Below are 16,829 nucleotides of genomic sequence, written 5' to 3'. Positions count from 1 at the left end.
TTCTTAATATTAAAAAAAAAATAGAGCTTCTATGTTAAAAACACACAGACAAGGTGACAGTAGTTTTTCTACCCTGAGTAATGTCTGCATGTCTTCCTTCTGAGTCTGGATGCCTCCTGTGTAGACACACAGAGCTGCTGCTGCTCTGCTAAGCTGCTGCTCAGGCGACGCCTCCTGTGCTGACATGCTGTTCAGCTCCTTGGTCTGAGCGCACGGTAAAAATGGAAAACATCAACATTTTTATCAGCTCCTATCCTCTCCCATGTGCATTACAGTGGCAGGACAATAATGTTCAAAGAGATTTTAAGAACATCAACATCGAACAATAAAAGTGAGTGGACAGAAATAGAATTTTGAAAACCCCCAGTGGAAATGATGCCCCAGCTTGCACAAAGAGCAGTAGGGGTCACGAGGGGCCCAACAGCAAATTGTTGCCCCAGGCCCCGTAATGGGTTAATTCACCCAAATAAATCTAACTTTCTGCATGCCAGCAAATAATATATTTAAAAATGCAGAATATCACTGAAAATGCAGTGGAGTGACTAAATATACATAATCCCTTTTTAACTACAGGTTAATTTACAAACTGCACTGAGTACAGCCTTTAAGTTCAGACCAACAGTGCACATGTTAAGAAAAATACAAAAAAAAAAAAAAATCCTGAGCATACACCTGGATCTGGATCCGGATCTGGTCCATGACCAAACTCTCAAAGAATTTCAGTGGAACCTGTGAAGGACGTAGCCTACGCTACAAACTGACCGACACAAGACCGGAAGTGAAAGTAAAAGTCAAGTATTTCCTAGTTCAAAAAGAACAGCTCGGAGGTGGAGTCTGTGTCCAAGACATGAATTCTTTACAGTTTAACGCCGTTTTACTAGAAATTTCTAACCAGCTGTCCACTGAGCAGCTGGAAAACATGAAGTTTCTGTGTCGACACGTGATCGGGAAAAAGGACACAGAGAAGATCCGAGCCGGAGTGACCCTGTTCCAGTTTTTGACAGAGAGAGGCAGACTGGGAGAAGATAACACGGAGTATTTGTCCGAGCTGCTCAAAAAAATTCAACGACTCGATCTCTCAGAAAAGCTAAACAGTTTTGAAAGCCAGCCTGGATACACCGACAATCAGGCGGACGAGACGGAGAAAGGTAGCGTATGAGCCACGCAGGGCCGCTGTTGAGGGCACAGCCGGGAGTTTGAAGGAAGGCCATGTAGGCTGCACTACTAATGATAATATCAATAATAATGATCACGATCATGACAATCACAAATATAACAGAGAACAGAGTAATCGATATATTAGTATCTCTGCTGCCCACTCAAACTGTGACATAATACTGAGCCCCACACAGAGGTTTGTGATGCATTTTGGTGAAGCTGTTATTCCATTCCAAAGGACTCCTGCCTACATCTTACATTGCTCCACTTTTGCTCCAGCACTTGAGCATATCTCTTCCATAAAGCTGGGGGACTGATGGAAGACAGATTTCAACCAAAGCTGAAAGAGTGGCTAAAATGAAAGCAGCCCAGGCTGTGATACGCAGACAGGTGTCAGTCCCCAAGACTGAACCAAGTTTAGTGATAGATCAGTGTCACTGATTGAATCAGGACCTTAAAGAACTAGGACTGTGACTATTTTGATGTTGATTAAACAACATCAGGGACACTGGTATATCTGCAATAAGCTGATATGGGTTGATCATATGTATCATTTCTATATCATATATCATTTTAGCTCTAATTTCAACTGTTTTAAACTATTAACTGAAACTAATATTTGAGCTATCCTGCTATATGATTTTAACAGACACCTGCCAGCCAGTCAGGAAGGGGGTATTTTCTGTGGCCATGGTATTATAGATAAATTGATACAAAAGGGATTGTAATAATGTTATGTTAATGGCAAATGAACCTGGAACAGTATCGTATTGGCTGTAAATAAGTCAAATCTAGCTTTCTGATTTGCATGGAACAGCTGACTCTGTAAAGACCTACATCTAACTTCACATATCCAGAAGGGAAGTTAAAAGAAAACTTTTTCCTCCATTAGCCATGGCAGATTCCCGATTGTCCCTTTTGGCCTCGGGAGGTGTCGGAATAGTTATGTTTTTTTTTTGTACAAAAATGCTTTGTTTTAAGGTTAAGTGTTTCCCAAAATTATGAACATTTTTCTTTTTTTTCTAAACTCTCAATGTCTCATCCTCATCCTTCAGCCAAACTGGACATTGCCACAGAGGTGATTGCCGAAAATCTCGGAAGGGCTTGGCGTAAACTGGGCCGCAAACTTGGTTTGACTGATGTCAAGCTGGAATCCATCTACAGGAGGCATCCCACAGAACTGGAGGAGACAGTGGTGGAGTTGCTGAAGGAGTGGAGGAAGAGTCGAGGAGCCGAGGCCCAAACAAAGGAGCTGTTAGAAGCCCTGAGAGCCTGTCAGTACAACTTGACTGCTGATAAGGTGGAGGACAAACTGGCAGCCCTTGGATATTGATGAAGGTTTACAGATCAGATGAGACTGAGATAAACTCTGGGAATGCAAATGGAAAATGATAGCTGTGATTTAAAGAAACAAACTATAGAAAAAGTTATATGTAGATATATGAAATGATGCAAAAGAAATCATCTTTGTTTAGGGGAATAAATTGACTTCATGAATGTCATAACACATGCACCAGAGAAAGTGAAAGTGTGTTTAAAGAAAGTAATCAGAGCTTGTTTCAGGATGATGAATTGCTCTTCAGTGTCGGCTAATATTAGTCATGTTTCATGTTTTTATCTGAAGATGAGAACAAAAAAATGAACTCATTCATTATCAAATAATGTTCATGAAACTGAAATCGAGAGGTTTCTGTGTTAGTATTTATAATGTGTCACACAACGGTCATCCAGGAAGGTCTGCAGGTGATGGACACATATACAGAAATGTCAGCAATATCAAAAGCTACTTATCAACACATCTGTCTTTTACAGAGTATTTGTTTCCCATTGTATTAAAATGCAAACTGTATCTAGATGTGGCATTTTCATTCACACTTTCTGATTTATATCAACAGTGCCATTATTAGAAGGACCATGGTGTTTTTAAGTTTTCTGCTAATGTAGAAGAAGGTAGAGGTCAAACTAAGTAACCAAACTGTTAGACTTAGGACTTTTCAAGGGGATAAAGCTGAGAGACAGTCCTGTTTCATACTGACTCCAGTATAAAAAGGCTGTACTTGTGTGTGCAATATCACCACTTAAAGGTCCTGTGAACATGATATCTAAAGCAGAGGCAGCAATCATTATTAGCAACCAGTAGAGAGAGTTCTGGTCTATGCTAGCTGTGCTACCTTTGTGCAGGAAATAACAAAATTGTGTTATGTTACACCATTTTGTTGGTGTAACATAACAAAATGTGAAAAAAGTAAAGGGGTCTTGGTACTTTCTGAATGCAGTTACAAGGGAGATGAAAGATAAATGAAAATGTATCAAATAAAAACATGATGTTATCCATACTTCTCATATTGCATGACAGAGTTGTAGTCTTAAGGAGTTCCATGGTTCAGAGGATTAATCTTGTAGAAGGTGTACTCCATGCCTGTAAAGATGATAGAAAACGTTCATATAAAGTCACACACATTTACAGTTTTAAAGTCAAGTGTAAAGATTTGAATTTGATGGGGGAGGGGGGCAGTGGGGGCGAGAGACAGTAAATCTGGCACGTGCTGAACTCCACAACATTATCGCATTGTCAAGAAGGAGAGATGCCCGAGAAACAGCCAAAGAGGAGAGGGTCAGAAGAACAAAAACTGAAAAAGAAAGTGCTATGATCAGGTGAGGGCGAAGAGCTGTGTTATCATTGCTAAGGCTTTCCAACCGAGAGTTGTGAGGCACGAAGACGGATGTGGAGGTTACTCTGTTTCTGTTTGACAGGTATGTAAAACGTTAATTTTGCTCTGTTTCACAGAGCCAGTAGGTCAAACATTGTTTTGTTCCGTTTGCTAATGTTTGTGATAGCTAATCCCATCTGGTTAGTTAGTAGGCAGGTACCGGTCTCGCATTTGTGTGTCTGAATCGTTCAGTGACTTGCCCACGGACATTCAGCTCACTTTCTGATTTGCCAAGATATGGTGTTGGTGTGGTGTTAGCTATAGTAGCTAAACCCTCCTGTCCTGTCTGCATATTAGCTTCACTGCAGCACCTGTAGCGACAGTCTGCTAACCCACAACCTAGCTAACGTTAGTTACATTACTTGCTGTGTTGTTGTTTGCTCTCTATCATGGTATTTGTCCATAAGTAGGGGGTAGGGGGTAGGGGGCATTCCTCAGGTATAAATGTTTAGTTCTCCCCATGCTTGGGGTGTTTCTTCATTTTGGCTGCTCGTGTGTTCATTGACCTTTTCTTTCCAAAGAAAATAAAAACCTTTTCGGTCGGCAGAAGTGTCTATTTCATTCTTCACCAGCAGCAGAGAATTTCCGTAACAAGTTTTATTTTTCAGACCGTCATATGGCTTGGCCATTGGTGTTTTACAGGTCGATTGTGACTCTGCTCATTTTGGATCTGAAGCTGCTAAACGCTTTTTCTTCTTAGTACATTGGAGAATCAGAACATCATTGGACACTAGAATTGTACTTATGGTATTTGCAAGTTTTTTAGCCACGAAAACTTAAAAACACATGTTGGTAGCACAGTGGAATTATTTGGTCGGATGCATAATTTGAAATGCTACGCCAGGTAAAGTTACCTTCCTTGTTAGCTTAGCTAGAAACCTGCAGTCCTCTCCTCTGTCACTGTAGTTTTGTAAAAACAATTTAAACAACTAGCCCTCGCTAGTTTTTACTCCATTGTGTTTTGGATGCTGTGTTTGTGTGCATATTGTTTGTCTGATAACGTTTTATGTTATGTGCTAAGAAAGAGTATCCACTTATACGCCGTATACGACGCTCTGGATTCCGCAATTGTGTTGTTGCCTTAGCGATGTGAGTCCATGAACAGAGGCATATGTTGTTTTGCTGTTCAAATAACAACAATAGCTTACTCCACCTTTTAAGATGAAGTGGCTCTTAAAAACATCGACTATAAAGAGATAAAAGGAGAACTCCACCAGTGTGTTTCCAGGTGCTGGCGAGTACTACTGCAGAAAAAAGTTGTATAAAGCTTTTTGTAGTTCCAAAGGGAGCTGCATTAAGTCTGATAAATTGCATCAAGAGATGTCACTGGAGTCAGTGTTGGTTGGGGCTGGAGACTACAAGTTTTCAAAGTAAAAAAAATCTGGGGGTGTGGAGTTAGAAAGAGGTGAGCGTGCCAGACCTCTGTAGCGAGAAACACAGTCTGACCACCACCCTGATGACCCACATATGAGTAGCAGCTGGGGAAACATAAACATAGAACAGTTTTTAGTAATCATACAAGATATCAATATGTAGAATTGTAAAGGGAATTGTTGCACTAGAATCCATATAGAACAACAATGTAAGAAGTGTGCATTTGATATTCTACTACATTCTTTCTTTTCTATTCAAACATAAAGAGAAGGTGTGAATTGTTTGAACAAAAAAGCAAAAACTCAGATCTCCTGTGTGTATGGCTTAAACCTTGCTGTTGTGTGGTGCACCTACAGCCAGTGCCTTATCTGTTCCCGGACTTGATGCTCAGCCAGTCATGATCACCGTTCCGGTAGGGTCTGAAATGGATGCAGGAAACAGAAGAAAAGGACTCCAGGACACGAGTGATGATGGCCTGCTCTCTGGAGGCCGGTAGGACAAACATGGAAGGTTGAGAAGATCTGTAACAGTGGAGCTTTTTCTAACACCACTCTATTCTCACCTTACTCCTGTTGTGTAATTGAACTGTACAATACATTACGGTTATACTGTATATTTTTAGAGGCATTAAGTCTACTATATTATTTTGGAATCTTGTTGTGAAATGAAGTTTTATCATCATTACCCCAATAGTAATTGTCATTTTCACTTTCACTTAAGTCCTATTAATATTATTGTTTATACAGTATTTAACATCTAAATTACTTATTCATGTTCCCTCGCTTCAAGGTACTTTTATGCCATGTACACACAGGATTTTCAAAGTCATCAGATTGCTGTGCTGTGCACACTACACAACTTGTCTTGTTATCAGGAATGTTGAAATCGTTGGGTTTGCACACTACATGAGTGATCAGTGACAGGGGGTCACAAATTACAAGATCCTTCACCAGGAGGTGTCCCCAATGAGTCTGTCTGGTCTCCAAACTACGCTTTGTAACGGAAACACAACTGAGAAGTGACAGGGAAATTATGCGATACTATGCACGAGGCAGGATTTTCTTCTACCAAATTGGGTGTCCAGAAGAACCGAGTGATCAAAGTTTTTTTTTGCACTGCTTTGCAGTGAAAAAATAAGGAAGGAAAAGAAAAGAATATGGGTGCGAGAGTGGATTTTCTTGTAGCCATGCTTGTTGATGTTGTAGAACTCCTCCCCCGGGTTTCCCCTTCACCCCGTGTGACTGTAGCCCATTGCCCCACTTGTTGCCGGTCATTACCGGGTCACAACACTTTCCACACTACTGGATTTAGACTCCCCGACAGTTCCAGATGTTTAGCCTGCTAGATGTCTTTCAGGCGTCTGCGATGCATCAGCCATTCTTTCGGATTACGTCTTTGAACACTTCACAAATAGTGATCGAGTGACAATTTGCCTCCGATCTGGGGCTTTTCTCGGCGATCTCCAAAAACTGTCGGCGAGTGGAAAATCAGGGCTAAAATTGTGTAGTGTGAACTACATGTTGGCATTGAGGTGGAGGAAGTATTTAAATCCATGAATTTAAAAAGGAGCAATACCGATCAGTAAATGCACTGTATTAAAACAAAGAGAGCGAAATGCTGAAAAATGGCTCCTGAGTATATATTATGTTATTGGATTGTTAATCTGTCTATTTTTCTGTTGTAGTTGGTCAAGGTGGAACTCATTTTAACAGTTTTCTGTACTGTTGGGTTGTTTAATCTATAACAATGCAACACAGTTTATAAGATCATCATATTGTATGTTTTGTATGCAAAATCTTAATTTGTAAAGTAACTACTAACTATAGCTGATGACTGCATAAATAATTATATTTTATAAAATGCATCTTGGAAGTTTTATTTTGATTTTATACAATGAAATTATTTTGAAAGGATAATTGTGTTCTATTAGACACATATGGTGCATGTAATTTATTATAGTATGAAAAGCAAAGTAACAAAGAAATAGCCTCGCGTGGTTGTACAGAACTCTAAATATTTACAGGCAGGGTATTTTTTGAAGGTAATTTTAAAAAATAAAGTCCCTTTAAATTAGCTGTGACTATAAATGCCATGATATGTGGCATTGGTCTGTTCAGTGAGTAAAATGTATCTGTCCCTATAAAAATAATAAAACTTTTGATGCATACAGAAGTGGTTGACAATGTAGTAAGGGATGTAGACTTTCCCATCACTCCACTTTCCCCACGAGCAGTCTCTGGAGGTGCAGGGGTCAGCGTTTCTGTCAGCCTCGGACTTGATAGCAATGTCTCCTCCGATCAGGTTGGGCTCAACAAAGTCAGGGGCTGCAAAACCAACCCAGGTATGTCTGTGAGTCTGAAATACATAAGTTATTTGCCCCACTGTTACATTATGATTGGTGAAGACTGTAATTGTAATTTCAATTTCCTTGTGTTTCAACCACTTGAGATACACCACCTCCCACTATCTCACCAAGACATCAGGTCCTTTTGTGCTTTAAATTGTGATGTCTAGACTTTACACCTACATACAAAATCCTGCAGGATGCCTCGGGTGTGGAACACACCCTAGGGAGTCAGCACCAATACCTACAGTAGACCAAAGGGTGTGAAAACACACCCTTGGGTAGGGGGCATTCCTCAGGTATAAATGCTTAGTTCTCCCCATGCTTGGGGTGTTTCTTCATTTTGGCTGCTCGTGTGTTGATTGACCTTTTCTTTCCAAAGAAAATAAAAACCTTTTCGGTCGGCAGAAGTGTCTATTTCATTCTTCACCAGCAGCAGAGAATTTCCGTAACAATTTTAATTTTTCAGACCGTCATATGGCTTGGCCATTGGTGTTTTACAGGTCGATTGTGACTTTGCTCATTTTGGATCTGAAGCTGCTAAACGCTTTTTCTTCTTAGTACATTGGAGAATCAGAACATCATTGGACACTAGAATTGTACCGAGGTGATGGTAGTACCATCCCTAATACTGTAACACTGCTTCTGTTACTGACAATTCACTGCAAATACTGTATATCCAGTGACTTTTGCTATATGGTGACCTATTTGAAATACATTTTTTTTAAAAACCTTTCACTAAGAAATACTGCGCTGCAATTGGTATTGTGTAACATTTTAGTCATACATTAAAGTGTAGTGCTGGTGTTGCATTCGGTGACAGCCTTTCTTTAATGTATTTGTCCTATAATGTGGCTACTATGACATGGTTAAACTTTGGTTAAGGTCAGGGGACTAGACAGAATACTGTATTAAGGCTAGGTGAAGCTCTGTTTACTGCGGTCTCTGTTGGCTCTCTCCAGCAGTACAACAGAAAGCTCTCTGGATGTGTCCTCCTCAACGGTAGCAACCTCTGCACAACACATTGTATGTGATACTGTATGAAATGTTTAATGTACATCATCATTTTGAACATACACTAGGATCTTAAAGACATCAACCGATATCAAGTACTTTCACTGCAAATGCAGGGAAATCAGCTTGGTTGCTCACATACAATGTCATCAAATATTCAATAACACAAATGAAATTTTAAAGCAGGTATAAAAATATACAAAATAATTCATCTGACTGTTCACCTTTTATGTAAAGATGGATTAAGAGGGATTATAATGTTATTCTTATCTTCCTGTACTTGCCCAGAATGACATGGAAAAGAAGAGTAAAATGTTAGAGATGTTCATTCACAAAGACAGAATTTATGTCAGCTCTGCTTGCTGAGATGTCCTGAAACCTCCAGCATAGTGAAATCTTAACCTGCAGGTAAAGTGGCTGAAATAGTCTTGAATTGCTTTGGTGACAAGGATTGTTTAATGAAAACAATCTTTTATGGAGACTTGAAATGTTGAAATATGAAATAATTATGTGCAGAAATATATGTAAAATAATTTATCTAAACTGAACTGTTAGAAAATAATAAATAAAAACATTTTTAATTAATAATTCCCCATTGACACTTTTATTTCATGCTCTTTTTTTTTTTCTTTCTCCTAATGTCACGTTTCATGGCAGTTGTCCCCCGTTCCTCTAGTCCTCATGTCGAAGTGACCTTGGGCAAGATACCGAACCCCAAATTTCCCCCCGATGTATCATCTGGGGTGGGTGTGTAAATCACAGTACGCATAGAAAAGAGCGCTGTATGAATGGGAGAATGTGGCAGTAGTGTAAAGCGCTTTGAGTTATTGATAAGACTAGAAAAGCGCTACACAAGTGCAGTCCATTTACCGCTCAGGCTTAATCAACATAAACCAAAACTGCCTGTCAACTATTCATTTGTGTTACACTAATCTGATATTGTGTCATTGAATTAAGACTAATTGCTTAATTTTTGTTTCTCATAGTCGGGTTTTAATTGCATACACATTTTATGTTAACTCTTCTCCCCACCGCAGCCCTCCTTCTGGTCTTCTTCACCGCAAAACTGACAGTTGCACATTGAGTGACCTCAGTTAAACCAGCTGAAATAAACATGACGTGAAATAAACGTGTTATTGGTTTTTAAAAAATGCAATTATGAAATAAATGCAAACTTATGAAAAGGGGCATATACATTTCTGTACTGAAATTAAAACTGTTGAAAATAAGAAACAACATTTCATAACTACTTTTTGTTTTTTTTAATATTGAACACTTTGGGGCCCTCTGTCTTTCAGCCTATAGATAGTGGTTTGGATAAAAATTAAAAAACAAACCAAATTGCAGAGTTTATTTTTTTCATCTCCTGCTGCTTTAACATATACAGTACTTTTTCACTGCGGTCCTTTATATATACAGTATATCGTAGAATCCTACACAATGCTGTAGATACAGTAGACTAAGAGCACCTAGTCCCTGCAGTGAACTCCATCTGCCTTGTCTCAAGAGCAGACACAAAAGTTATGTCTTTCTCTTTCAAAGTACAGCAAGGAAAGCTACAGTTAGTGGGGAAATACTGTCCGTGTGTATTTATTTTTATGTATTTATTCAAATATGTTTAGTTTACGAATAGCACAATCGTCTTATAAAATACCACCGTGTTTTCACATTTAATATTTGAAATTCAACTTTTCTAGTTTGGCAAAATGCCAAGATTCCCCAAAAAAAGGACCTAAATGTCCTCAATGGTAGCTACAGTCCTGACAAGGAGGAGTTTATATACTGCTATTACACACTGTGGATCTGATTACATACAGTATAAGAGCTTTTGTATTTTCTTCAGCCTAGTTATATTATGGCAGTGTGGAAAAGGCTTTAAAGTGTGAAACATGGGTAGTTAGATAAAACTGAAAGAAAGTATAATTTAAAAATTATTTTTTTTTTTTTAATTTTTCATCTCAATGCACCCTGCTATGATCCTTTTTAACATCTAATTGGACTCAGCCTTTGTTTTAATCAGGAAGCACCGGGAAGACACAAAGCAGTATTGTAGACCTATGGTGGAACTACCAAGTGTGCCCCTTTTGGTGATCTACCAGGAAGGCCAAAACAGTGTGACACTCCCTGTGTGCTAGCACAGAAGAATGGAAAGTGAATGAATGAGCAGCGTGTTTAGGTGTGCGTCTATATGACCATGCATGGGTGTGTGTGCTCCACCTGCCGTCAGTGACTGGGCCATTCTGTCACACCATTCCCCTCCTCCCAGAGGTTAGCGATGTGAGCAGACCTGGAGAGGTGGGGTGCCAGGTTGGTTTTGCCTGATTGGTGTTGAATGGCAAACTTGTGTGATCGGAGAGGAATCAACGGGTAAGATGGAGATTATCCAGTTGAGATCACAATGGCCATTCTCCAAATCAAACTTTCTCCTGAGAGTTATTATCACAGGCTTTCCAAAGCCCACTTGATGGCCAGACCTTTTTCCTCCACCACAAAATACTTCGTATCCCAGGGAAACAGCTTGTGATTCAGGTACAGAATAGGCTGCTCCTCTCCTTGGTTCCCTTGTTCAATGACAACCCAAAGGCCTACAGACGATGTATGTAGGAATCTCTTCCCCATTGTTTTATATCAAAATTTGCAGAATTTTCTCTTTCTAAAATGAGCCACCCATTTGTCCTTAAGCACTGTGTAAAGAGATAATTTGGCCCTAAAGATGAAAAATCGTAGTCAATTTTTGAAATAATTCAAATCTTTTGTGAAAACATATCTTTACTCGTGGATGAATCATTTTGGTATTTGAAATTGAGTTACCAAAGTCTTAAATTCAAAAAGCAGTGGAATATAAGAATAATGTTCTAGATAACTGTATAATAAATGTCTAAAATGAAATATTGTAGTCGTTTTTGAGTAGAAGTGTTGTCTGTCATTCTACTTTCACCAAATGTTAGAGGAACTGAGATAAAATGGGACTGAATAATGACTTCATAGGTTCATAAGATGTGTGCAAATTAAAAATGAGCATTACAATAGTTTTTCTTTTTCAAACCAAACATTTATTATCTATAAAAAATGCACTGTTTACAATATTTACATCTTTACATGTGTGGCTGCTGGAGAGATGCTGCATGTTGGTTAACTGGTCCCTTGCAGCTGACAAAGAAATGAACATTTAGGACATTAATTACTACTAAGTTCATTGAAAGAAAATTCCCACTCCCTTTCTCCTTTCTTCCTCTAGATGCCCAAACACAACAATTCACACCTAAGTAAAATGTTCAGTCATACCAAGTCTTCTGTGCTTTCTGAGCCTTCTGCAGGTTCATCTCTGCCTCCTCCTTGTATTTTGCCAACCAGTCCGTCATCTCCAGCACAAACTGCACCACTCCTCACCATCAGTAGAGTTGATGGCAGGAGCTTTCCAACTCTTCCAGAGTAGGTCTAATGACCCCTGCAAGTCCCAGCCATACAGTAATTCGAATGGGGAGAACCCTGTTCAGGCCTGGGGAACCTCCCGGTAGACCAAAAGCAGGAAGGATAGCCAACAGTGCCAATCCTTGCCAATAGCATCCAAAAATTTGAACTCTTTCATTTGCATTTGCATTGACATTTTATTAAAATATTTCGATTATACAAAATTGTTTAACTTGCCTTTATTTCTAAAGATATTCTAAATTCTGTACTTCAAATTCAGGGGTGCCAGTAATTTACACCAGTACTTTAATACCTCTATCCATTCCTTAAGAGTGGGTAAGGCAGAAGATTTCCAGTGGTATAGAGTTATCCTACACCCTGTTATCATAGTTAACCAGCACCAAAATCTCTGGCATTTTGACATTTCAACATTGTCTGGTAGTAATCCCAAGAGACATTGGATTTTTGGATCAAGTGTATTCAAAACATTTTAGGCAAGAAAGAAATCATTTAATCCCCCAATTTTGCCACATTCATGTAACATTTGCACCAGAGTTCCAACCTTTCTATTACATCTACTACATGTATCACTGTTTCTAAGTTTAAGTCTTGCTAATTTGGAAAGAGGCCAATAGGATCTATTTAATATCTTATAAAAAAAAGAGTTGTGACTGTGTTTCACGTGAGTGACAATACCTTGAGGCAAAGAGTTTTTGTTTTTTTTTCCAGTTTTCTTCTGGAAACTCCTGATCCAGGTCCCTATCCCAATATATTTTTAGGCCATCCAATTTTGGTAATTGTATACTTCTTATATATTGATAGAATTTTTTGAAGTTCCTCCATTTTTACATCCTATCTTAAGTGAAAGTTCCTGAATTCCAGTTGTACCTTGCAGAATGTGTTTTTTACTTGAGAGAATGTAATTTTGAATGTGTGTGAAATCTCCAAAATTCTGAGTTACTCAAATTCTATTTATTTTCAATTTCGTCAAAGGATCTGAATCCAAAATCCCCCATCACGTCACCCAGAGTATGAATAATGGACCTAATCTATTCATCCCAAAAAAAACTTCTTTTATATTTTATCAGCCAGTTGGGGCAGACGCCCCCCACCATGAGCTGGGTTCTTTTCAAGGTTTCTACCTGTTAAAGGGAGTTTTTCCTCGCTGCTGTCACCAAGTGCTTGCTCATGTGGGAATGTTGGGTCCCTGTAAATATAACTACAAAGAGTACGGTCTAGACCGGCTCTACATGAAAAGTGCCCTGAGATAACATCTATTATGATTTGGCGCTGTATAAATAAAATTGCATTTAATTTAATTGAATTATCTGTCAAGAGTTTCTTGTTATACCTTATGGAGGATCTGCTTGATAAATATGGGTTGGATTTTGTTATTTGACGTGGCATTCTCAAAGATTCTCTAGCAAAATCCAGTAGCAGGTCTTGAAGAGGACGTCTCCCCTTTTTCCAGTCTGGTCTGTGAGGTCAGGAAAGCAGGTCGGTGTAGATCACTGTTGGACCGGGCTGCAGGACTTCCTCTCTGTCAGGTACTGGAGGGCAGGGTTGGACTGGGAAAGAAATTCAGGTACATCTAGCTTAAACTAGTACAGTCTAATAAATGTATGTCTGAAGACATTTTGTTATTATTCTGCTACTAATACTGATGTCTCTAATTACATTATTACTTGATAATGGATGCATAAAGAAATAACAGATTATTTACTTCTCCACAGTGGTCACTGTAAGTGATTTTAACATTACATTAACCCGATATGTGTCTTAAAGCATTAACAGTCATTAGTATCAATATGTTCAAAGTTGTATTGAACAGAACTAAAAACAGTAACAAAAGACAGTCTTTTTAATGATATTTTCAAGTCCAACAGTAAGAGTATTAGTATCTGTATAAGTATGAACAGCGTTTTATGGAAGGTGCTGCACTGGCTTGCTCTGACCATTGGAAAGCAATGATCACTCAAAGTCACATTCAATGACTTCGAGTGATCATTAAAGCATGTACACTTTGGAGTCCAAACCTACGCCCTTGACATTATCAGATTATACCATTTGATTAAACCTTCCTAAAAACAGCTATTGGCCATTCATAGCTTAGCAACTATGAGTAGGCACAGCAGGCCTAGAAGATTTGGATTTCTCAACATGCTGAAGTGTGTGCATGGGGCGGAAGTAATCCATCATTATCCAAAGGAGGCCGGCAACTTTTTGTTTTTCAAAATCAGTGGTCGTTGGCTAGAAATGAGAACCCTGCTTTCTTCTACAATTGCGGAAAAATCGAGGACTCACTGTTTTGAAAGAATATAACATATAGGATTAAGATGGGCTAAATCAGAGGCTCTGCCCTTAACACAATCTTGTCCAACCACATTCCTCTTCTTCACATTCTTCTCATCTCGTCTCCACTGCAGGGTTTGTGTTGTTTTGACGTGTAATGTCAAATAATCATCACATAGAAAACACAGTCACAGCTAAAACAAAAATTACATTGCTGTTGAAATGTGTTAGTGTGTGTCTGTGTGTGTGTGTGTGTGTCTGTGTCTGTGTGTACAGGAGAACACAGAAACACCTAACCAGTGACCAAACCCAAGGATCTGTGCAGAATTCTGTTTTGGAGATTTTAGCATCATGCATTTTTGCTGCAGAGCCTTAAAGAGATACTATATCCTTTACTGAGTTTTCACAGTGAATGGTAAAATATTAGTCACTCCCATGTCCTGTCCCCTGGACAAACCATTTCCTTATCATGTAAGCAAGAGGAAAATTAGTGAGGACAATGAGAAATTTTGCATGAGTAATAGTGAAAAATAGTGAAAAAAGGAAAATGAAGTTGAAAAATAAAATGAGCTGGTGAAAGATAGAAGACTAAAGTAAAGTTTTCATTTACTTTATCAACAGAATGGTGGTGAAGGATTTTTTTTTTTTGTATTTAGTTGTATTTTTGATTTGTCTGATAAAACATTTTGTCGGTTCCAGGCCTTGTGTAACATCTAAATGAAGAGAGGTCATTATCAATGTATGTCTGCCATTAAAAAGGCCACTGTACTCACCATAGTTCTAATAGTGTTCTTCAGTTGTAAAACTGAGCCTTCTCTCTCTGTTGCAGCTCATTCTCTCACATACAGCCTGAGCTTGTAGAAACCACAACCACTCAGGTGTTAGTGATAACATTAATGAATTCTGGATCGTATTTAGGTGTTCCAGTGCTGTCTGATGTTCATGATGCCTCCTCTCATAAGGCCTTTTTCATGTCAGCCACTTTGTCCCCTCCCAGCGGGACTCATCACACAGCAGCTTTAGGGCAGCAAAACACAGGCATTACTAATAACATTAACAATGCCTGTGACAATGGCCTAAAGACCTCTACAGGAACTGCTACTGATTTTAATATTAGTACTGGTGCAGTTCAAACTCATACCTCTATTTTCAGTAGTAGAAGGACCATCACTGCCACAAATACTATCAACCGTTGTACTACAAGTAGTTCTAATTTGACTGGTCTTATCACATACAGCACAACCAAGCAGTGCTAACTTACATCCACTTGGCAAACACCCTTAATTAAAGAAAAGAAAAAGATTACTTGATACACATTACGAACCAAGCAGCAGGAACACTTAAAATTTCTGCAGAAAATGTTATCATTTAACACTTGATAAATGGTGATAAAATGATTTTCCATAGGGGCAGGGTAGAGTCATGACCTCAGTATATCACTAATCTTGCCATAGTCCTGGTTGTCTCAACAACATATTCATTGTATCCTCCCACACAATAAAATGTTGTGTTGGAGAGCGGAGTTTGTAACATCTGTCATGAGAGATAGAAAAAAAAAACAGGCTTCTGGTCTTATCAGTGTGAGACATTCAACACACTGTTGTGAATATAAACCCACCTATAGTAGGACACATCCACTTTGACAAAGCCAAGCTTACAAATATGTAACAAATGTGAAGAGGTGAACGTTCACTCCATTTGCAGTTAATGTCTGGTATATCAGTATATATCTCAATAAATTAATTGATGTAATGGAAGCTTTTCCTGTAAGTCATTATAAACACAATCAGAAGAAATACAGTAACTGTTATACATTAGTGGGTGGGCAGAAAAATCCTGTGTGATCCTTTTAGATTATAGATATTGATTAATGCCTTATTTCAATGCTCCATCACATAGATAAATGTTGTACCGTCCCAGCAGGACAAGTGATTGACAAGTGTATCTGAAAAAAAGAGACAGGACCCTAAAAAGGTCCTTATTAATCATCTCTACGTCATTTTTGACATATCAGACATACAGTATATTTAGTCATTATTATGTCCAGCTGTTATTAAATTGATGCAGATTTTTTTTTTAGGTCTTTTAGTGCATTATATGGTCACAGTTTGAGTCACCTTTGTAAAACTATGAAAACGAACTCTTTCTTATTGTAATACTGAGGGAAGAAAACATAAAAAATACATGATGGTAAATAATTAAATGTGTAAATCATGACAAAAAATTAACAGAGAATTTTACCATCACTGTTGAATGTTTGGTCTTTCGTCAAATAAGTTGAAGTAGTTACATTCCTATTATGAGTTGAGATAACTCTCTTACATCTAAGGCTCACCAAGCCCTTTTAAAACCCTCTGGTTTGCTATCTGGAGATAATTATTCCTGATTTGTGAATATATAACTTCCGAGAAGATACAAAGTAGAGACAGAGTAGGGACATTTAAAGAGTAAGTGGACTAGATGTTGTATTGTTAAAAAAATAATGAATCTGAGGAGATGCTAACTTTAAATATGGTTTCTAATGT

At 38.5% G+C, this 16,829-nt stretch overlaps 2 protein-coding genes across 2 annotated transcripts; one reads left to right on the top strand and one right to left on the bottom strand.

Annotated features, from left to right (window-relative positions):
* The first annotated feature begins 763 nt into the window (after positions 1–763).
* Positions 764–3,216, top strand: fadd (Fas (tnfrsf6)-associated via death domain). The gene is made up of 2 exons (XM_040146684.1): positions 764–1,148; positions 2,214–3,216. The coding sequence occupies exons 1-2, from the start codon at positions 848–850 to the stop codon at positions 2,489–2,491; spliced, it is 579 nt and encodes a 192-aa protein (XP_040002618.1). The 5' UTR covers positions 764–847; the 3' UTR covers positions 2,492–3,216.
* A 2,391-nt stretch (positions 3,217–5,607) lies between these two features.
* Positions 5,608–8,612, bottom strand: LOC120789602 (low choriolytic enzyme-like). The gene is made up of 3 exons (XM_040126391.1): positions 8,525–8,612; positions 7,412–7,567; positions 5,608–5,732 (listed from the first exon to the last, which is right to left on the bottom strand). The coding sequence occupies exons 1-3, from the start codon at positions 8,610–8,612 to the stop codon at positions 5,608–5,610; spliced, it is 369 nt and encodes a 122-aa protein (XP_039982325.1).
* Between the last annotated feature and the right edge of the window lie 8,217 nt (positions 8,613–16,829).

The sequence above is a fragment of the Xiphias gladius genome, chromosome 1 (assembly GCF_016859285.1).
Source record: "Xiphias gladius isolate SHS-SW01 ecotype Sanya breed wild chromosome 1, ASM1685928v1, whole genome shotgun sequence".
Taxonomy (NCBI): domain Eukaryota; kingdom Metazoa; phylum Chordata; class Actinopteri; order Istiophoriformes; family Xiphiidae; genus Xiphias; species Xiphias gladius.
The sequence above is the reverse complement of the archived record's forward strand: the minus strand, read 5'-3'. Positions and strand labels throughout refer to the sequence as shown.